The sequence below is a fragment of the Lissotriton vulgaris genome, chromosome 1_1 (assembly GCF_964263255.1).
Source record: "Lissotriton vulgaris chromosome 1_1, aLisVul1.2, whole genome shotgun sequence".
NCBI classification, from domain to species: domain Eukaryota; kingdom Metazoa; phylum Chordata; class Amphibia; order Caudata; family Salamandridae; genus Lissotriton; species Lissotriton vulgaris.
The window spans coordinates 776234358-776257432 of NC_141685.1; the positions used below are offsets into that span (position 1 = coordinate 776234358).

The window sequence follows — 23075 nt, forward strand, 5'->3', positions numbered from 1 at the left end:
AAGGACTATAAGTACAAAGTGCTTGTTTACGCACAGCTTGTTCTATTTTTTCGCAATTTACCACAAAGTCAGACTTCGTGGTAAATAGCGACCAAATATTGAGAATTCGCAATTTCAAATTGGTTGATGAATTGCATTTAAGCAATCTCTATTCGAGATGCCTTAAATCCAATTCCTCGCAAATATGCGATTTCGCTAATAGCGATTTTTGCATTTGGGATGATGAATCCCAAATGCAAAAATTGCACTCGCAAAGGGCCAGAATCTAGCCCTTTGCGAGCGCAATTACGCTTGATGAATGGGGCTGATAATCTTCACCAAAGTTATTTACAAAAGTTTAAGCTATTGCCATTATAAATTACAATAACTTTTATTTAAGTATTAATTATAAAAAAAATTAAAAGCAATTATTATTTGTAATATCAATACATCTATGTCACGTAAATACAACACATATTGCATTACAAATGCTATAGGTGTCACATTTGCGAAAGTTAAAAGTATTGGCATTGTAAATGACAAAGCTATTAATTTCGCTATTTTCAAAACCAACTCATAAATAAAAAAAAAATCATTTACAATACCAATAGCTCAAACTTTCCTAATGCGAGACCTATTGCATTGCAAATGCTTGTTAAATTGTGTGGTTAAAAAATGCCACTTTTAGAAAGTAGGCATTTTTTTGTTTAACCATTCTGGGTGCCTCTACCGGTTTGTGTATTGACTGTCTGGTTTTAGAGTGAGAGGGGCTGGGAATGTGCATTCACTGTAGAAAGCCACTGGGGGGTTTAGGTGTGCCTGGCCCTTCCAGGAAGACTCAGAGCTGAGCTGAATAGGCATTGGCTGCATTTAGAGTAGTGGGAGGAGATTTCCTTGCACCTGAATAGAGCCCGCCTTCCTTGCAAAAGGTTGTCTCCACCCTCTGTGGTCATACTGCACCAGTGAGAACAGAATTGTTTTGGACTGGGCTCAGGGACCCTTGCACAAAGAGATCAAAGACATTTTGGGGTATAAGTATTAGACCTAAAACCCCAGAACTTTAGATTACTTCAAGATTCGAGAGGAACCTTTGCCAAGGAGAACAGCTAACGATCTGAGAGGAGTACTGTTCCTTTTGCTGTGTTTTGTGTGGGGTTGGCCTGCAGTTGTTGTTTCGGATGAGGACGGAGAGGTCAAAGACTAGAACTTTGCTTTGAACCTGCTTGGGGAAGATCTCCAAGGGCCTGAAGTATGCTGGCTGGCCTCCTGTTCTGAAGTCTCAGGGACACAAAGACTTCAGCCACTGGTGTAACAAAAATTGAGGGGGCCTCCCTGCAATGTATGCGAAGGGGCCCCCTCTGTGCTCGATCAGGAGCTCTCTGGCCAGCCTGGAGCTTGGGGGCTGTGTTACCCCCCTGACTTCAGCTTGGGATCTTCTCAAATCCTTTTTAGCAGACAGAGGACAGATTGTATCCTTAGGGAAATTTCATTCCAAATCCTTTGCACTGCCAAGTGGTGTCATCACTGAGCCCAATACTCTTCAACATGTGTTTCTCGTCATTGCCCCCCGTTATCAGTGCATTCGTTTTGGGATCACGTCCTATGCTGATGACACAAATTGTGGTGTCTATTGGTTGTATGACGTAACCGCTACCTGCTAAAGCAGGCATGCCTGAACCACGCAAGATAAACCACGAATATGTCTCAACAACGAAGTTTTAAAGATCGACTTATTTAACAAAGCATTGTATTTCATTAACAATAAAAACGAATGATCAACAACAAATTCAATTCCTCATGCCTAAACCACGAAATTACTCACATCTGAACATATTGAGACAAAAAATAATGGTTTGAGTTTATGTAACATGACCACCTATATATAATTCTTAAAAAGCAAAATCTCAAATTTGAAACTACAAATCCCAGCTAGCAATGGATAAACATGGACTGGATTAGCTTCATTGCATTTCTAATAGGCAGAGAGAAAGGTGATGCAGAGCGGTATATAGATTTATAATGGGAATCAACTTCAATTTCTACTTTTTGAGAACAACATTCATTCAGAGTCTATTTTTCAGGCTTAACACAGCCGTTTTGAATTGCGCAAGCCTCTCCTGAGAGCTTAACCCCTTCTGTGCGGCCGCGATTCCCCCCCGGTGCTGAGCCCTAATTAAAACGGGCGTGGTCATGACGGAACGGTTCCGTCATAAGCACAGCTCGACCGATGCTCATGACGGAACCATTCCGTCATGAGCATGGAAGGGGTTAAAACACTTTAATGATTGAGAGAGAAAACACCTGAAAACAATGTTTAATTAAACAACACCCTCCCAAACCCCTTCTATGCTTCGAAAAAAGTGTAGAGGAAGAGGAAAGGCTAAGCCTGGGCCTTGATTTTAGGGCCACTTCCGACACATCTGAACTCATCACTGCTTAAGACCTTACTGCGTCACATGAAAGAAGTGAGGAACAGCAGCAGGGAGGATATTAAGATAATTCACTTCAGGCCAAGCTGTGATTTCACTAGAGCAAGCCTCTGCCCAACGACAGCGTGTTAAATTCATAAATAATGCTAGGGTATAAAAACATTTAAAATAAGGAAAATATAACTATAATAAAATACCAAATAATTTAAGACTACTTACTAGGTTATAATAAAATTGAAAATAAGGTAAATGTAACAATAATAAAAAAAAACATGAGACTACTGACCTAAGATTTGTGGTTCAAGCATGTCGTTGTTCAGACATCATAGTTGTAAAAGAAGTTGTGGTTCATTCAGTCGTAGTTGAGGTCGTTCGTTGTGCAAGATTCGTGGTAGAGGTTGTTTGCCGTCTCTATTACCCGGTTACGAGGGAATAGATTATCGTTTTCAGGCCTGCATGGAATCGGTTGGGAGATGGATGGCAGGTAATTGCCTAAAACTGAATTCTGGTCAAACCGAAGTGATGTTGTTCAGGAATGTACTTAACTTCTGGACTCCTAACTGATGGCCTGCCTCCCTGGGGTCACTCCCTATAAATTTGGGAATAATATTAGATGAGAAACTCTCCTTCTGGGCCAAAGTAAATGCTGTAGCTTCAATAATGGCGCATTCCAAGAGAACTGTTAAGAAGGTATTACAGCTTCTTCTTTTGGGGAGCCGGCAAACAGGTTACAGCATTGGTCATGTCGAGGCTGCACTAATGTAACAGCCTCTATCTAAACATACAAGAAAAACTCTTGTATAAAGTTCAGCTGCTACAAAATGCCGCTGCCAGATTACTCATGGGCACATCCAAGTTCACCCCAATTTCCAAAGACATAAAAAATTTGCACTGAAGAACCGGGTGCATTTTAAATCACCTTTTATGGTATTCAAAGAACTTCAAGGCCTGGGACCAGATCATTTAAGACACCAGTTTCAATGGTATAGACTGACAAGAGTCAACTGCTTAGTCCTACCCACGAAAAAAGCTCAGTGGGGTTGCAGAAGCTTCTCGTCATGCACAGCAAAAGCCTGGAATGGCTTGTCATTCCATCTGAGAAATGCCACCAATCGTCTAGCTTTCAGGAAAGGGCTGAAGACCTGGCTTTTTGATAAATAAACCTTTCTTTTTTCTAGCTCTGCATTAGGGAGAAGTTACTAGCGCCAGGACACCTCTGGGTAATTACGTGCTCAAAAAATTGCCACAACATAACATAACCCCCCCATCCCAGCTCCCCTGAACCCTCTTGCTGAGAGTTCGGACGTGCCAGGAGGTGCCTATTACAATTTTGGGCCTCTGGAGGTTGTTCCTGCTGTTGGGGCTGGAAGAAACCAAAGAGAAGCTATAAAACCAGTCTCCGATGCAGTCTACCACGCCGCTGTGATGCTGCGACCTGCACCTGGGCCAGCTCGTTAAGTGAGCGACACACCGCCCGGCCTGCAACGCAGCTCCGACGCCCACCGATGCCTGCAGTTATCGGCCATACCCTATGCCAGCGCTAGCACCGACTCAGTCATCACCAGTGCCTGCATCCTGTTATTGCGGCGCTGATAACAGCCAAGGGTGACTCCATGAACTGCGCTTCGTCACCGTAACCGACGCCTCACCGCCTCCTCCCAGACACAACACGTCACCTCCTCACAGACATGACGTCTCGTCTCCCCGTGGCAGCCCGGGAGCCAACCTCAGCACCAACCCCTCAACCTCCCCAATGCCGTGCATCGTCATAAACTTAATTTCCAAGCTACGATTTGTTTGGGTTTCCGTGTGACTCCATGCCCGACGCCTCGTTCCTCACCGTACTTTGGATTTATTTCTGTCACGATGTTGCAATAGCCCCAGGTGGAGCGATTTGCTTTCTACGAGCTTTATTTTTTTAAGTAACTGTCCCAAAGTCATATCTTATGTTGAATTTTTGTCATTTTGGTCTTGTTGAGTTTAGATAAAGATACTTTATTTTTCGTAAACTGTTGAGGGTCCATTTGTGGTGTTATCACGGTATAACTATGTGTTTTGAGTACAAATACTTTACACATTGCCGTTGGGATAAGTCTGTCTGCACGTGCCAAGGCCACCCAGTTGGGACTACAGGGGTTATCTAAATTGTGTATCCCCCTTAACCCGACTAGAAGCAAGGGTCCCTATTTGGACAAAGGTGAGAGGATGTAGCGTTACGGCTAGAGTGGTTGACCTTGGACCTGGAGATCCGGGTTTGAGTTGTGCAGGTGGCAATTGAAAACTTGGTGTTCAGCATGTTTCACACAAGTTTTTTAGCTCTGAAGTAACAGTTTGCAACAGGGCAAGATTCAACGTCCTACATGCTAAGGTTTGGGTAGGGGACACTGTTTGCTGCGAAAGGACTCCTGAGTGTGGACTGGCCCTTGGTGTAATCGACCCCTACCTGTGGCAACAACTCGCTGGACCCGCTGCACGGGTCCCGCAGCGTACCTGACCTTGTGCGGATTTTAAAAGCGGAGGGGCTGCTCTCGCCTTCACCGAGCTTTCCTGATTGGGGCTGCGAGCAAAAGCAGGGACTCCACTGTCCAGGAGTCCCTGCGAGCCCAACTAGCAACACCTGGGCTGCTCTCCCCGATCGCCACGCCCCCCGCCTACGGAGGTAGAGGCGGACGTTTGGGGCTGTTCTCTGGGACACTGTTTGCTGCGAAAGGACTCCTGAGTGTGGACTGGCCCTAGGTGTAATCGACCCCTACCTGTGGCAACAACTCGCCGGACCCGCTACGTGGGCCCCGCAGCGTGGGCCCCGCAGCGTACCTGACCTTGTGCGGATTTTAAAAGCGGAGGGGCTACTCTCGCCTTCACCGAGCTTTCCTGATTGGGGCTGCGAGCAAAAGCAGGGACTCCACTGTCCAGGAGTCCCTGCGAGCCCAACTAGCAACACCTGGGCTGCTCTCCCCGATCGCCACTTCCCCCGCGCCCATCACCTCCCTATTAAGGGAAAGCATAATTCTCGCTGCGCGAGAGAGCGCCGGGAGAAGCCCGGGACAAGGGCGGGGAGTCAGGGGCTGAAGGAGGCTGGGCTGGGCCCGGTCTCTAACATCTAATCCCTGTTTATTGCTGTGTTGTGTCATTGGTTAAGTAAGTCTTGAGGTACACTATCTACTACGTCCAGTTATTGACATGTCTAGCTCATTACCATCTTGTGTTGGAGTTTCGTTCCTTGGGCCTCTCGATAAATATTTTGAGAAGGCAAGCAAGGAAATAGATAAAGAACTCCTACTAGCGGAGAAACGTGCGGAGCGTCGTCGCTCTATAGAACATCTTAAAAAAAAAACCCTTGTCTACCCAACTTGATTTAAACAATACACAAGAAATGGGCAGTACCGGGAGGCGGGCCAGAGAGGCTGATATATTTAGTACTGACCAAATTCCCAGTATCTTTCGGGTCCCCAATACTTCCTCCACCCGTTCTGTAAACAACAGTGAGGGCAATATAAATAGACCCCCCCATTGCCTCTAACAGTCTTATTGACCTTAATACTCCTGTGCCCCGATTATAGCCCCTAACCTTCATTCAACCCTTACCAATCGCTCATTAGACAGTGTAGTCCCATTCGAGAATACCTTGTCACACACTGTGAGACTGGAACCAAGCCTTTGAACTTACGTAGGGTTGCGCATTCCCCACCAAGGAAAAAGGGTGGTGTTAAAAGAAAAGGCACCAATCACCAGGTCTCCTCTCCCTCTATAGCAAATCCTACTATCAATTTTATGGCTCCCCCTGTGATGGAGGCCCCTTTAGGTATACCCCACTTACCACCTTTTCCTGAAGATAGCATTTCCGGGTTTAATAAAGAGTTAATCGAAATATTCGAAAAACTCCTAAAATCATATATGCTCCCTCTTTTGGAGAGAGTTAGGATCCTGGGGGATAAAATAGATCGTTTCTTGGCATCAGCCGATGCTACTACAAGGCTCAGCTTCTTCCACAATCACAGCCTAGTGCTAACACTGCTGCTCCTAGTAATCCTCAAAAACAATAGAAACACCACTTGTAACAATAATTCTAATGTTTCCCAAATGCTATCTAAACCGTCACTATCCTCAAACCTTGTTAAAGAGAAGCCCATGTTGGCTCCAAATAAACCAATCCCATTGGAAAACAAGCCATCTGCAACTTTCGGGACAGACAAACCAAAAACTACCACCCATAGATCTTCATTAAATCGTAGGAATATAGTAGATCTTCCCCCAGACTCGGCAAACTTTGTGATCATTTTGACGGGTGTCCCCCCCGATCTCAAATGGTAACTTGGAAAACAATGCTAAGGTTTGTCAGCAGCCTTGTGTTATTAGACAGAATCTTCTCCGCATGACAATTTCTGCTTAACATAACACCGAAAACTGTCCCCACTAGTTACTAACCTATGTACATGTGCTTCTTTTGCTTCAGAAGATGAGCTATCTGTAAAGTTTTCACTACAGTGTGGGGGCTGCAGGCGGAATGATCTTTAGCACATTTTAAGGCCTTGGTTATTTTAAGTGAATAGTGTCTTTTTTGCCAAGTGTTGCACAGTGTTGTTAGAAATGGGAGTCTCTAGGTGGCAGAGGTAGGTAACTCGAACCCATGGGTGTAGCACAGTAGAACATCCTTCTCTGAACTGTACATATAAGAGCAAGCTTCCCCTACACCCTTCCCTAAACCACAGCACAAGATGGGAGCTCTAATGTATATGTGTAGGACATACACCACAAGTTTTTCTTAACTATATATGCTCGCAGGTGAAGCAAGCTTCCCTAAAAAGTAATTGCAGGAAAACTAGAGTACGCTTTTCTAAACTGTAGGTGTATTACAGGCAAAGCAAGCTTCATTACATTCAATCCCCATGTAGCACAGGCATCTCTACACCACACACACACAATAGGAAGAGCATCACTTCTAGTTTACAGGTGTGTTACCTGTACTGAACGCTTTCATGAACCACAGGTACAGAACAAGTCTCCAAGAATGGCACACAGACGACAGCACAGCTTCTTTAAATGGGATTGAAGTGTCAGGGAGAGACAAGTTACTAAACCCGGCATGCAGGACCGACCGAGCAGGCTTCTCAAAAACAAGGTCAGCCACGTATTTTGACTGCACAGTGGTAGAAATGAGCAGTCATCGAGGCCAAATTCAAGGAGGCGCTGTAAATGTTGGTACCCAGTGTTGACAGGTTTGACACAGTCCAGTAACCTTTGACCCCCCCTCCCCCCCCCCCCCCCCGCTCAACCCAATTCAGATGTGTGGAACACTAGTTGCAATAGAAGCAGGGCTGCAATAGAAGCTGCCAGACTCTTAATATGTCAACAGCGTGCCGGCCATTGATTAACATCAGCTATTTGGAAACCCTTGGAGACACTCCTTTCGAAAGATTATCCTTTCTAATAGTCCGTAACTTGGTCTCTCATTCCCTTGACTATCTCAAGTCCCTGCTTTTGATTTAGTGGCTTTCCTGACTCTTCTTGTGTGTCCCCCGCACCCCAGGAGTGCCGTGATCATCTGCCGTCAGACCTTGCACTGTAGTGCGAGAAGCTATTTTGTGCCTGCATATACTCTTCCAACTCCTTTCCCACCCCTACTCTATTGAAAAATAGCTTCCAGGAGCCCTTGCGTGCCCCTACAGACATCTCAGTCTCTCTACCACTCTTTTGTAAGAAGCAGGCTAAAAGGTTTTTCAAACCATCACAAGATGTCCGCCCGGTTGGTGTACACATCCATGCGCGACTGCCGTCTTAGAACAGCTTTCATATGCTTTACGAAAATTCATTTAAGGACGGCTGCCTCTTCAGTATATGGGGCAGTCATCTTTAAATGAATTTTCTAACAGCGTATGAGAAACGATCCAACAATGGCCTCTTTGTTTGAGTATGCATTCAGGGTTGTCAATCTAGAATGATTTTTATTTTGCCGGAAGAAATAAACTATTAAAAGATGCTTGTGTGTGCACTCTGTGACCATTTTGAAATAATTATTTTCCTTTCTTGTAAAGAAAAAAAAATACATAAAGGTGGCCATCAGCCTACACATGGATGCTTGCCATCTAAGGACAAGAAACTAGCGTTGAAACCAATAGACTTCAGGGGCAAGACCTATTGGCATAGTCCGTGCGCTTTCATTTTAGAACACATTTTAGGGAGACATTGTCACCTCTTCCCCCCTCTCTTTCCAAAACAGCCAGTATTCAGTCCTTCCTTAAAGGATCACATCTTGCCTCAAAGTAACTCGCCTTATGTCTCAGATGATCTGAACTGAAAGAGGCGCACTGACCTGCAGTGGTTTGTCCAGTTTTATTAATATATTACCCGACCCTCCTAAATCATGTTTTATTTTCAACAGGTGTTTTACATGCTGAGGTTTCGGTCCGTGAATCCTGGAGAGGGATTCCGAACAACATAATTTCTTCAGTGTCGCTACCTAATCCGCAGAAGCCAGATGGATACGATTATTACGCCTTTTCGAAAGGTAAGCGAAGATTGGTGTAGGAAAGATTAGTCTAATATACAAAACCTACCATGCCTGATAAGAGATTTTGTTGTCCAAACTGTGTGTGGGGATGTTAGATTGAAACTGCTGTTATTGCAGAAACAACACCATGTACCTGCTGTTATTAACAACTATTCAACCATTACAAATCGCAAATTAGCATATCAGGCACTCTGAGACCACAAAGAAATCGGTAGAACTCAACATTCCATCACTAGGGCAAGTACTTTTTTGACAGTGGTTTGATAGGTAGGGTGCTTTGCAATGTTAACGCCTTAAATGTGGGAGTGTTCTACAACACAGTGCCTGCCACCCAGAATCTAAAGACCAAGTTACTTATCTTTGGTTGAGCCTTCTCTGGTGGATATTCTATCTAACTGCAGATTCCTAACCTTTAGACTGGAGATTTTGTGCAGCAGTGCTTGGTGTGCCACTATGTAGTGTCATGCGGCTCTGCGCTGACACCGTACTGCCCTGAAAGGGACAGAACAGAGGCGCATATAAAAGCCATCCCTGCGTGCTGACATCAGTCTTATCTTTTCCCTATCTACGCTCGCAGACGTGTAGCATGAACAATTGTTAACGTTTTGAATACTAATTTGGGACTTTAGTAGTCCACAAACCAGAGAGGAGAGATGGCAGTGAGGAATCTATGGTTAGAAAGTGTGTTGCAGAAGGTACAAACTTCTTCTGATGGATACTTCTCACCACATATTCCTCACCTCAGAATAAATACCAAAGCAGTACCTCTTCAAGATGGAGGAAATGGGTTTAGACCAAAAAGTCTAGCAGAACTGACCATGTTGTAACCTTCCTGGCAGACGTGGCTGCTTTGTGAGCATATGCACTGATGCCCACATCACAACCTTGCAGACATCAAAGACAGACACCCCTCATGCTAAAGCAATATTAGTGGCCTTGGTGCAATGGGCTCTCAGACATTCTGGGGAGCTGCTTCTTGACCAGTGCTTAGCAGATTGTGATGCAGAGGACTATCCGCATCTACATAGTCTTCTTCTGCACATTCGTCCCTTTCTTTGCTCCAGAGAATCCCACAAAAAGGTAATCATCTACTCCATTGTGCTTAGTACGATCTATGTAACTGTTTAAAGCCTAGTTGGGGTCCAACTGTTGGGACCTCTCCTCTTTCAAGGGGTGAGGAGGAGCAAAAAAACTGGTACAATGATGGATTGCCCAATATGGAAGGGAGTCATACCTTTTCAGACGAAGGTCATCCGAGTCCTCAATACCAACTTGTCTAAGAAAAATATGGTGTAGGACTGGTGACCTGATTGTCTACAATTCACTCATGAAACAATCACAACGAGGAAGAAAATCCAAGTCAAGAGACACAGCAAGGAGCTGTGCATAAGCTCAAAAAGCATACACATGATGAATGTTAAGACCAAATTGAGGTACTGTGACATAGCAAACAGTTTAGGAGGGAAACATGTGTCAGACATTTAAGAAAGCACATAACAGGTGATTTAAAGAAGGACGACTCATCTGACAAACACAGAAAGGCCGATAAATAACCTTTTACAGTGTCCACCATAATACCCCGCTGGGCTGAAGACAAAATAAAAGGATAGCCAACAGCTTTACCTGCAGGGGGTCAGTGTTCCAGGCAACACACCAGTTTACAAATTTGTCCCAGTGTTGACAGATTTAGTGGAATGGGTTTTGGCACATACCACCTCAGGTGGCAGATCGAGAGCAGTTAACTGCTGATGCTCAATCTTCACACATAGAGGTGCAAGTTGTGCAGATTCTGTTCGAAATATTTGCTCTGATGCTGGGACAGGAGATTCTCCTGTAGTCGTGACCTGATCACAAGACAGATGCTCATGGTTCACGATCTCCGGGGGCACACTCTCCTAATCCAGAACCACAAGGATGACATGGGCACAGCCATTCTTGATCTTCAGAACTCTAGGCAGGAGAGGCAGTGGTTGGAAGGTGTAAAGGAGCTCTTTGTTTCATTCCATTTGGAATGCATCCCCTAACAAGTATTTTTGCAGAAACTCCAACGAGCAAATTCTTGACACTGGGTTGAAAAGATATACGGAAAAGATATACCCAAGAATCGCTGCCATTGGTGGAAGACGATCTGCACCATCTCAGGATGCAGACGCCACTTATAATCTGACATGTGACGTTTGCTGAGTTAATCCACTCTGGCATCCAGTGACCCTTGCAAGGTGGTTGGCTACCAGAATGGTGCTCTAGCTGCCTCCAGAGACGCAAACCCTTCCGGCACAGGGCCCAAGACTCCCATCCTGCCCTACTTGTTGCAGTACCACATGGTGTTGATGCTGTCCATGAGAAGCTGACCGAATGTGAGCATTGTGAATTTGTCCATACGCTAGACAGTTTTCAGGGTTCAGAGGTTCAAGACAAGCCTGAAGCCCTAATCCGTTTTCATAATGCAAAAATAGTATGAGGGACAACCCCTGCCTTTCTCCAAGTCCAGTACACTCTCTATGGCACCCTTTGCGAGCAACAGACATTCTCCTGCGGGATAACAGCTTTTATTTTGAGAATTGTACCATTGTGGGAAGAATATATGGTGGGTATGAAAGAAAATATAGTGCTCCGACTACTTGTACATTTGCAAGACCCATTTTTCAGACGTGATAGATTGCCAACCCAGGAGGAAGTGCCAGATTCTGCCTCCCACTGGAAGGACATTCACCACAAAGGCCAAACTAAAGTGCTCTGCTGGCTGTTGTAGCAGGGAAAGAGGAGTTAAAGGACTGATGACCACACTGGCATACATTTGGTCTGTTGCATCACTTACTGGGAAGGCTGTCTCTGCTTACATCCCAGCCCTTTGGAATAGCCCCTACATTTTCAGAACTAGTTTGGAAATTGTTTAGCGGAGGCCAACACCCCCAAGGAATGTATTGCAGCTCTGCGGTCTTTAAAGCGTTCCAAAGCTAGGTCAGCCTTCTCTCCAAAGAGGCAAGACCTATCAAAAGGCACATCCATTTGCAAAGTTTGAACATTTCCAGAAATCCCAGTGCGCCTCAAGGCAGACCTACAAAGAGCAACACATTTAATGTGCGCCCTGCCAAAACAATCTGTGGAATACAGACCAGCGCAGATAACATGCTTGGCCTCACCCTGCTCACCATGTATTCTTCGAGTCAGAGAGGCCCCAAGATATTCTGGAACAGTCCACAAGATCTCACTGGTCCTGTCCCAAATATTGTGTGTGTATCAGCCCAATAGAAAGGCCGAGTTTACAAATCCTAGTGCCAAATTGAGAGAGGAAAACGTGTTTGCTGTACAAATTGGAACATTATTTGGGATGGGTGACTACCTGCCTCAAGGAACAATCACAGCCATTCTCAGGGTAAACCCTCAAAGTCACTAAATAACCTGAGCATAATATCCTGGTAGCTATGGCATACCGCAGACAGGCTTAACTTAGAGCAATGTGTAAAGTAATTATGCAGTACCAAAACAGCAAGACAAAATAATAAAAATCCCTACGTAAATTAGAAAAATAAAATAACATTTCATATACAGAATGACAAAAACCCAATAGTAGAATCTGATATATACATTTATAACGTTTTAAGTAGGAATGGTGTCAAGAAGCATAAACTGACAATGAAACAATGGTCACAGTAGACCAGAATCTAGGCACAATTTGATGCGGACTGGGATAGCGAGCAGGTTAGATACACCAACCAGGTTTGTTATAGTCAAGATGTTACCTTCTCACCTACTCCTTTAAGTCCCAAACCACCAAAGGAGTACACTGTGTCAGCGGTCAACAGCAGGGTCCAGTCCATGTCCAGTTGCTGCTGCTCTGGGCAGATGCAAGAAAATGACTCATAGTCAGGTACAGGTCAGCCAGAGAACCCTTGGAGCCCACTTCTTTGTCCTGGGTACAAGAGGGAGCAGACCCAGTCCTTCAGGGATCCCCTCAGGTCGTAGAGAGCAGTTCTCTGGTGACTTTCCTTAGGTCCAGAAGTGTTCTGAAGTAGGTGCCTCATTTATGCCTGGCATGAGCTAGTGTTTGGGAATTACTAATGGGCAAGCCATAACCATTGGGGTAAAAGTGTGTGTGTGTGTGTGTGTAGGTGTGTAGGTGTGTGTGTACACTTTGGTAATTCTAGTGTCCTCCCACATCTCAATCAACCAGGATTTATAAAGCGTTGCTAATCACCCGATGGGGTATCCAGGTGCTTGCAGGTCCCGGGAGGCTTATTTGATCACACTAATCAAGAGAGAAAGGATCCCTTGTCCTGTACAACCTTTAGATCTGCAGGAGTTTGTTGGTCGGGCGTCCCAAAGTAAAAGACCCTCATGCACGTGATGGGTATGATGGTATTCAAGCGGTATATCTTGATTCTCCGCTGTATATGTCACGTGTGTGCATAATCATTAGGTCATCGAGTTATGCAGCCTCCACCTGGAGGATCTTACCCAAGGTTGTGCCAGTAGTGAGCCAGTGATAGGGAATCTTAAAAATGCCCGGAAAACCAGATAAAAATATTTATTAGGTCTGGGTTCGGGTCTGAAAAACTCTATAAGTGTGCATCTTTGGATATGTTATGAGTCGTAGATGCACTCAGAGTGATGGATTAAAATATTGTAAAGGTTGTACAGGACAAGTGATCCTTTCTCTCTTGATTAGTGTATACAATTTTTGGAAATTGAAAGGATCCTCCTTTCCACCTCCCCCTTTCTGATTAGAAGAGGCTTATTTGATCAGCCAGGTCTTGAGGGACATTCGGAATTCTGAAAGTGAGGTGATGCTCCAGAGGTGCATGGGGAGGCTGTGCTGTGATGTAGAAGGCGAGTCCTCCACTTCTGATCCGGTAGATGCGAGGAATATGGGCAAATGAAAGGGAGGCGAAGCGTAGTCTTCTTGATGGTTGGAGGACGTTCAGTCAGTGGTTAATGTAGGCGGGTCCTTAGTTCTGTTCAGCCTTGTGTGAGTGGGTCAGCATCTTGTATAAGGATCTCTTCTGTACGGCGAGCCAGTGTAGTTGCCGGAGATGGGTGTGATGTGGATTCGTCGGGGTAGGCAGAGGATGAGCCTGGCTGTAGCTTTATTATGGTCTGAAGTCTCTCTGGAGGAAAAGCGCGGCGATTCCTACGAAGAAGGCGTTGCCGTAGTCCAGTCGGTTGGTGATGAAGGCCTGTGTCACGGTGCATCTTGTGCGTAAGGGTAGCCACTTGAAGTTCTTACATAGTATGTGTAGAGTGAGGAAGCAGGGGGAGGCGACTGCATTGATCTGTGATTTCATGGAGAGCTTGTTAATGATGATTCTGAGGTTTCTGATGTGGTCTGAAGGAGTGGGTGTGGGTCCTAGGTCTGATGGCAACTAGGAGTCGTTCCAAGTGTTGCTGCTGTTGCAAAAGATCAGAACTTCCGTATTGTCTGTGTTCAGCTGCAGGTAATCGATCTTAATCTTGTCGGTGATGTTTGTCATGCATCTGTAGCAGTTGGTTCAAGTGGTGGTGGGGTTGTCGGTGAGTGAGAGGATGAATTGAGCGTTGTCTGCGTAGAAAATTATGTTCAGACCGTGGTATATGACAATGTTGGCCAGTGAGGTCATATGTGTTTAAGAGCGTGGGGCTGAGGGATGAGCCCTGGGGGAGACCACAGGAGATCTCCTTGGGCTCAGAGGTAAGCAGTGGATCCTCTGGATTCTTCCTGGGATAAAGGAGGTGATCCATCTGAGAACGTCCTTTTCGACATCTAAAATCAAAACCCAACTGGGAGGCCGCCACTGTTACCCCCCAATAAACCCAAAGACAACAGCCTGGTTGAACAAATGTAGGGTTCATCCTGTTGCATCCTGTTTTTCCTCCTTTTAAGTGTGAGCCGGTGTTCAATGTAAACTCAGCAGACTGTTCAAGCACGAATTGACACTATGTCAAAAAGGATTCACCCTGCATTTTCTGGAAGGTTGAGGGGGGTCACTTCTGCCTATTCGCGACAGTCTATTGTTTGCTCCTGGGAAGGCAATGTTGTCTCTAGGAACTTCAAGGAGGGAAGAATACATTACATACCTTTGGTGACACCTTATCTGGTAGAGGCTATCTAGGCGTAGATGGCCAATCTGGCAACCGCAGAAAGGCTGAAATGGCAGAAAGATAGGTCTAGATGTATCAAGCCTTTTGCGAATCGCAAACAGTGTTTTTGCATGTTTTGGCATGCATCAAAAATTCGCAAAATAAGTAATCGCTAAAATTTGCGATTCCTTATTTTGCCATAGCATTTAACCCCTTCGCTGCTCATGACGAGCTCAGCTCGTCATGCAGTACACTGGTCGTGTGCTCATGACGAGCTGAGCTCGTCATGACCATGGGATATAACAATTTCCAGCACAGGAGAGGAATCAGCTTAGCAGTCATGTGGTTAAGAAATCGCAAAATCTGCGATTCCTTAAATGCTATGTATGTTGCATTTTTAATTTGCGAATTTTGGTTAAGAAATCGCAAATTACCACCAACTTTTAGTTGATGGTAATTTGCGAATTCTTCTAAAAATGCACAATTTGGCATTTTTGAAGGTGGCCAGTGTCGCACACACATGCCCATAGGTCATGTATGTGCGCTATATGCACACACCTGTACATTTCAGGGGTGCAGCAGGGTGTCCTTGACACACCCCTGCACCCTTGAAATAATTCTCAAATTTGCGATTAGCAAATTGTGAATCCCAAATTGAGATTTATTTCACAATCATTCCTATGGGCCTCCTGGCCCATAGGAATGAATGGGAAATTATTCCTTAATTGCGAAATCGAAAATTGCGTATTCGCAAATAAGGAAGATTAAGAAATCGCAAAAAAAAGCGAATTTCTACATACATTCCATTTTGTGATTTCTAAATAGCGATTCCTTAAAAATCGCTATTTAGAAATCGCAAAATGGAATCTTGATACATCTGCCCCATAGTCCTTTAAGGTGCCCAAAGCAGCGCCCTGCCGGGAAAGAGAAAGGATAGAGAGGGGGGAGCAGAAAGAAGGTCAACCTGTTTTTCTGCACACCATGCCAAAAACTTGCCTCAACGGCAGGCGTATGGAGTCTTGGTGAGGGACGCGTGCCTGCCCAGATAACATTGCAAAATTTGGGCGGAAGGCTGAAAGCCGTCAACTGCTGCCACTCAATCTACACACATGAAGGCAGGGCACTGACCGATTTGGGTGAAGAACCCTCCCCTGTTGCTGCGACAGAAGATCCTCCATAAGGGGTAGCCTTACCAAAGGACTTATGGCCATGCTCAACAGCTCAGGATACCAAACTGAGTCCGGAGCCACAATAATGACTTGGGCAAGGTCGTTACTGGTCTTCTTGAGAACTCTGGACAGGGGTGGTAATGGCAGAAAGGTGTACAGGAGGCCAGAGCTACAGCTACACTCAAGAAGAAAAGCGTCTCCGAGCGACAAGCACCAGCGCGCAAAATGACTGACATTGTGCGTTCTCTGTGGTGGCGTATATATCTAACCAAGCCTCTTCCCAATGCTGAAAGAGACCTTGCACCACCTCCTGATGGAGACGCTAATTGTGATCGACTAGGCATTTTTTCGGTGGAGTTTGTCCGCCCTGGCATTCAGAGAGCCCACCAAATGTCGAACCACCAGGTATATGCCCTGACGTATCACCCATGTCCAAAAATACAGGGCGTATTGACAAAGGGTCCACGACCACTCCCTGCCGTTTGTTGCAGTATCGCAAGGCAGTGGGGTTTTCCGTGAACACTTGCACTAGCTTTACCTTGATGGAGGATCGAAAAGGTTTTAATGCCAACCAGATCGCCCGGAGCTCCAGAAGGTTGATGTGGAGTCCAGATTCCTCCAGAGGCTTCTGATCTCCACCTCCCCCAGAGGGCCACTCCATCAAAGGAGAATCGCATCCTCCACCACTGTCCGATCTGGTTGGGGAAGGGAGAGGGGTCTGCAGCCGACCCAAACACGGTTTGTTAACCACCAGTGCAGATCTTTTGCAGTTCCCTCCGAGATCTGGACTGTGTCAGAGATTCCTCTGATGCTGCGTCCACGGGAACTTGAGTTTTCACTGCTGAGCCCACATATGACAGCGGGCATGTGTCACAAGCAGGACGCAGGAGGCCATGAGGCCCAGCAGCCTCCCCGAAACCCTGGCTACAGCCTGAAACATCAGTATCACAGTCTGAAAATCCTGTTCGGGAGGATATGCTCGTAACTACAGTTTCCCGAACAGCCCTGATGAAAGGGAGTGTTTTAGTGGGAGTCAGGTGCCGAACTAATAGAGAGCAATAAAATAAAGATTTGTTACAGAATCCTGGACAGATGGGTCAAGACCGGATTTGGTCACAGACACTTCTACTGGGTTTATCCGTCATACGCTAACAAGGCCCATCAGGAGGGGTGGGGGTCTCGCGGTTATTTATCATAACTTGCTGTCAGACGCTTTTGAAACAGTCTCTGCCACTACCTGCGAAACACTTTCCTTCAGTTTCCAACCCTCTGACCATCACTCCTTTAAGAGAATATTACTCTATAGACCTTCAAGTCCCAAAAATGCTTTTTTGGCTAACATAAGCACTTTACTAATGGATGATTTTTGAACAAATAACTTCACCATGCTTGGTGATTTTCATTTCCATCCAGAATCCACTAGGGATTCAGATACAGGTGGCATGTTGGATATTACGAGTAGCACAGGGCTAGTACAACTAGTACAAGGCCCTACCCACTATGCAGGCCACACTCTGGATGGCATCTTTTCCAATTATCCGTACTTAGCTTACACAGGTTCACTGCCTCTTACATGGTCGGATCACTCAGCGATCCGATTTGAATTATCATTCGCAGATCGACAGCAAGATCAGGCTACTACCAAAAGCTCATTCACCTCTCGCGCTTGGAATAAAATCAAGCGGGCTCTATTAGAAGACCAACTCTCTACTACAATGTCACCATTGCTCAACAACCAAAGAGGCTGCCACAACATGGTATACGGCCTGGATTGAGTCAGTGTGTAGGAATGTGGCACCTAAAAAAGTAACTAAACCGAAACGTTCCTATCCAACTGCACCTTTGTACTCGGAGGAACTTAGGGAGCAAAGACATATAACAGCTCAGAAAAAAAGGAAATAAAAACAAAGCCTAACCTCCTAAGGCTCAGTTAATTAAAAAGTTTTTTGGTAACCTGATTACAATAGCCAAACATTCCACCAAAGAACTGTTCAGAACGATATCCAGACTAGCTTCTCCCTGCACTCCAAAGATCTCAATCAGCCAGACTATGCAATGAAATCGCACCCTTCTGTTTTTTTAGGTTTAAAGCATTTTATTAAGACAAAAACATAGGGAGAGGGAACAGGAGGTTAGGGTTACACACATTGCAGCAAAGAAAATAAGCATGATATTACGAGTGCAACGGTGGACTAGGCCGCTGTGAAAAAGGAAGCAACAGCAAGTGAAAAAGGCTAAATATAAGCAATACCTCCATTCAGAGCATAGTCAACACCATCAGTCGGAGCATTGAAAATAATAAGCAGTAACACAAAAAAACCCAACCCACCATCCCCTAGAACCCCCCCCCCCCAAACACCTCAACACCCCCCACCACCCCCGTCCAATGTACCGCTAGGAACACTACCTGCCCCCCACCGCACCCCCCCCCTCCAGGAACCCAGCCCCTCTACACATCTAGTCTGCTGGAATCACCGGGGGCGTCAACCTCAGGAGCCTGAGGTACCTCGGACAGGTGAGTTCCCGAAATTCAGTAGTTAATAGTGCCCGAAAGGGTTGCCACAGCTCATCAAATTGGTCTATCTCCCCCGCTACCGTGAGTGACAATTTTTCCATACCTAGCACATGCCAAAGCCTGTGCAACCAGCCAGTGATGGAGGGGACCGTGGTAGTGCGCCAGTGGATGAGGATGTTCTGAACCGCTGAGCCCAGCGCAATCGCGATTTGCCTGCCCCTACGGGACTTCAGCGGGTACATCAGACCATTAGGAAGGCCCAGCAATACATACGCCGGAAAGCGCGGTAACTCAATTCAAAATGCGTATCCACCTCATCAAGAACCTCCTTCCAATACGCGGCCAACAAGGGGCAACCCCAAAGAATGTGCGAAAGGGTCCCCACCTGACCACAGCCTCTCCAGCACTCCTTCTCAATATGCCTGTTCATCTCGTGTAATCTCTCTGGGGTGTAATACCAGTATGTGGACACCTTGGTGAATGTCTCAGTGAGGCCAGTGTGATACGCTGAATGTCTCGCCCGGTGTGCAATCTGGTCCCACTCCCTGTGGCTAAGTGTCCTACCCAATTCCCTGTGCCATTGTTCCCTGCCCGGATTATAATAGTGAAACGGAGGGGGCTGTAAGAACTTGTAAAGATCAGTGATCAGTTTAGCATCCGAGGCGCGGGTCACCAGCCACCGCTCATATGGTGTTATCTGACGATCAGCGGTGTCCCGCACCTGGGGTTGAAGCGCCCAGTGCCGGACCTGCATATATCGCAGTCTATCCAACTCCGTCAGGCGGAACTCCTGTTGAAGTTGCTGAAAGGGGACCACCCCCTCCGACCCATAAATCTGAAAGAGCGCTCGGCAGCCCGCCAACCGCCAATGGGAGAAAGCGCCCGGCTCCATCCCTGGGGAGAACTCGGGATTATCCACTATGGGCGTAAACGGCGAGGGGAACGTGGTGAGGTCCCGGGTCTCGCAAACCGTGTCCCACACCCTCAGGGGGACCCTCGTGACGAAGGAGGCATAAAGGTTGGGGGGGCGGTGAGCTCGGCGCAAGAATGGAACTTCCTGGAGGGTGCGCCCTGCCACCGCCTGGTCCTGAAAGAGCCAGTGCTTATCGGATTCCCACCTGCTCCACTCCACAAGGTATCGCAACTGCGCCGCCTGAAAGTATTTCCGGAGGTCCGGAATACCAAGGCCCCCCGCCTCCGGAGCAAGCGTGGAGAGAACTCTCTTAATCCGCGGCTTGCGGCCTTGCCAGACAAAGCGTGTGATGTCAGCTTGCGTCTGCCTGATCCAACCCACTGGAGGCTGGAGCGGCAAGGCTCGGAAAAGATATAGGATCTGGGGCAGAACCGTCATCTTGACCGCCGCAATCCTGCCAAGCCAAGACAACAGGCCCTTGCCCCAGCGGCCAAGCTCCTCCTTGATCTTCTTACTGAGAGAGGCGTAATTAGCAGTTACCATCGCCGGCAACGTCGGCGCCAGCAGAATCCCCAAGTATGGCACCAGGGACGATGACCACTGCATGGGGAAGAGCCGCTGAAGGTCCCGTCTAGTGTCCGCAGCCAGAGACACGTCTAAAGCCACCGACTTGCCCATGTTCATTTTGAAACCGGCCACACGTGAAAAAGCATCCAACTCGTGGATGCAGGCCGGAAGGGATCTCCTGGGGTCATCCAGGGTCAGCAGGACATCATCCGCATAGAGGCTCACCGCGTGCACATACTGCCCCATCTTGATCCCGATTGTGTCTGGGTTTTGGCGGATCCTCTGGGCAAACGGCTCCATGTACAGAGCAAAGAGGAGTGGGGAAAGGGGGCACCCCTGCCTCGTGCCGCGCTCGATTGCAAAACTACGGGAGCTGCACCCATCGACCCTCACCACCGCGGATGGGTGTCTGTAGCAGTTGAAAACCATCGAGCAGAATTCATCACCGATGCCCAGTTTTTTGAGCACCTGCTCGAGGTAAGGCCAGTGAACCCTGTCGAAGGCCTTCTCGGCATCCACCGCCAGCAGCATCCGCTCGCCCGGGATCCGTGAAGCCTTCTCCAGAATGTGCATCACTCGCTTGGTATTGTCGACAGTTTGTCTGCCGGGCACAAAGCCAGCCTGGTCGGCCTCAACCAGACCCGGGAGGTGCAGGGCCAGCCTGGACGCCAGAATCCCCGTGTACAGCTTGAGGTCGACATTCAGAAGCGAGATGGGCCTATATGAGCCGCATAAGGCCCGATCCTTCCCAGGCTTCGGGATCACCGAAACCGTCGCTCTCAGGAGATCCGGTGAGATGGCTCCCGATTCGGAGAAGGAGTTAAACAGCCGAGCGAGGATAGGGGCCACAACCGGGCAAAAGGTTTTGTAAAACAGGGACGTGTAACCGTCCGGGCCCGGGGCTTTCCCATGCTTAAGTCTGGCTATCGCGGAAATCACCTCCTCAACGTGGATATCGCGCTCAAGATATTCCGCCTGAGCGGAGTCTAGCGCCGGAAGGGTCACAGATTCTAGATAGTCCACTGTTTCCCGCGATGAGGAGGGCTCCCCGGTGTACAGCGCCTCATAGAAACCACAGAAAGCTTCCGCCACCTCCGCGTCACCCGAGACAGCCACCCCGTCCGCACCCAAGAGTTCCTTCACTACGTTTCGCTGTTGCGCGACTCGGAGCCTATGCGCCAAGAGTTTGCCACACCTATCCCCCCCCCTGTGTAAAATGCATGCTTCAAACGTAACGCTGCGTATTCCGCCCTGTCCATGTCCAGCGCCGACAGTAACTTCCTGGCAGCCTTCAACTGCCTCCAAACCCTTGGAGCACCCGTACGGCGGTGGACCTGTTCGAGCTCCCTGACCTGGGAAGTCAGCTCCTCCCTCTTCCGTTGCCGCTCCCGGTTTTCTGCCGAGGAGATGGAGATAAATTCCCCCCTGAGGACTGCCTTCAGCGCCGCCCACTGTGTCGCCAACGAGGTGGCTGAGTTACTGTTGTGTGCCTGGTAGTCCCGTATTGCCTCCTCAATGTGTTTTACCACTGTCTTCTTGTGCAGAAGAGTGTCCCTAAGGCGCCGCACTCCCCGAGAGGGGGAGGACGCCGGCCACGCAAACTCACCCACGACCGGCGCATGATCAGACAGTGTCAGGACCACAATGTCCGCCGCCGTAGCAGCGGCACGCATCGGTCCACTAACCAAAAAGTAGTCCAACCGTGCGTAGGTCCGGTGCGCATGCAAATAATAGGAGTAATCCCTATCTGCAGGGTGGAGGGTGCGCCAAAGGTCATGCAAATCCATGTCAGTGATACGGGCCTTCCCGGCCTGGGAAAGTTCCCCAGTCTGCGGGAACCGCTGCGCCGACCTGTCTACTGCAGAGTCAAAGACTATATTCAAGTCACCCCCTAGTATGACATTACGATCGGGGGAAGCAGTTACATCCACCAACACTGAATCCAAAAAGCGTTCCTGATGGTCATTCGGGCTATCTAAGGAGCCAATGGTAAACGATATGCCCCCCAGGCAGAGGCGGTATGCCAAAAGCCTCCCCTTTTGTTCAGCAAATTTATACAACACCTCCCCCTTAAAGGAGCTAGCTAACAGAATAGCCACCCCCGCAGTTTTGGACGCAGCAGAGGAGAAAAACTGGGTGGGAAACCTGGCAGAGCGCATTCTATGGCAGTCGCGGGACAGCAAATGGGTTTCTTGCAGGAGGCATATATCTGCCTGCGTCCCCTCTAGCAGAGACAGAATCGCCCTACGCTTAACAGGGTTATTCAGGCCCTTAACATTAAGGGTCACCACCTTCAGGGACGACATATCTCCCAGAGGCCGGAGACGCTATGTCGCGGGCAGGCAACCGGAGGGGGAGGGGCGCAGGGCAGCAGCGCAGGACAGGCAAAATTAGGCCAAGTGTGTACACAGGAAACATCGGACGGTTCTTCCCCAACCCCAGAACAACACCCAACCCCACCCCAAACGAACCAGTGGCAACTAGCCAAATACCAACTCAAACAACCCATTGTCCCAGTCATGCCCCAAAACGGACAAGTCTGCAGAAAGTACCAAAAATGGACGTCCGGCCACTCGCTTCTCCCGCTCCCCCCCGACCCTCCCTCCAAACCCCGAACCTGGCACCGAAGAAGCTATGTCCATCTCCCCCCGGATCGAGTTTAGGCCGTCAAGGCCACACCGTTCAAGGCAGCTGAATCCCTGGCCGCTTCTCTCAGGGCACTGGCCATGTCCGCACTGATGGTAGGCGAGTCAGGCCGCCCAGCGCTCGCCGCCGATCTCCTTCTCGCCGACCTCCGTCGTCCTCCTCTATCCGAGCGCCTCCAAGACGGCGTCGCTCCATCCTCTTCCGTAGCCGTGAGCCCCAAGACTCCGCAAATATCCTGCAAGGAGCGCAGCTGGTGCAGCACCCCGTTCCAACGAAATATCAAACGAAAGGG

General features: G+C 47.8%; 1 protein-coding gene across 1 annotated transcript in view; it reads left to right on the forward strand.

Moving 5' to 3' along the window:
- PRG4 (proteoglycan 4) overlaps positions 1-23075 on the forward strand; it is a 486064-nt gene that overhangs the window by 448025 nt on the left and 14964 nt on the right. The window contains exon 25 of the mRNA XM_086956081.1: positions 8788-8913. Within this exon, the coding sequence (XP_086812207.1) occupies positions 8788-8913 (126 nt within the window). The remainder of the gene's footprint in view (positions 1-8787; positions 8914-23075) is intronic.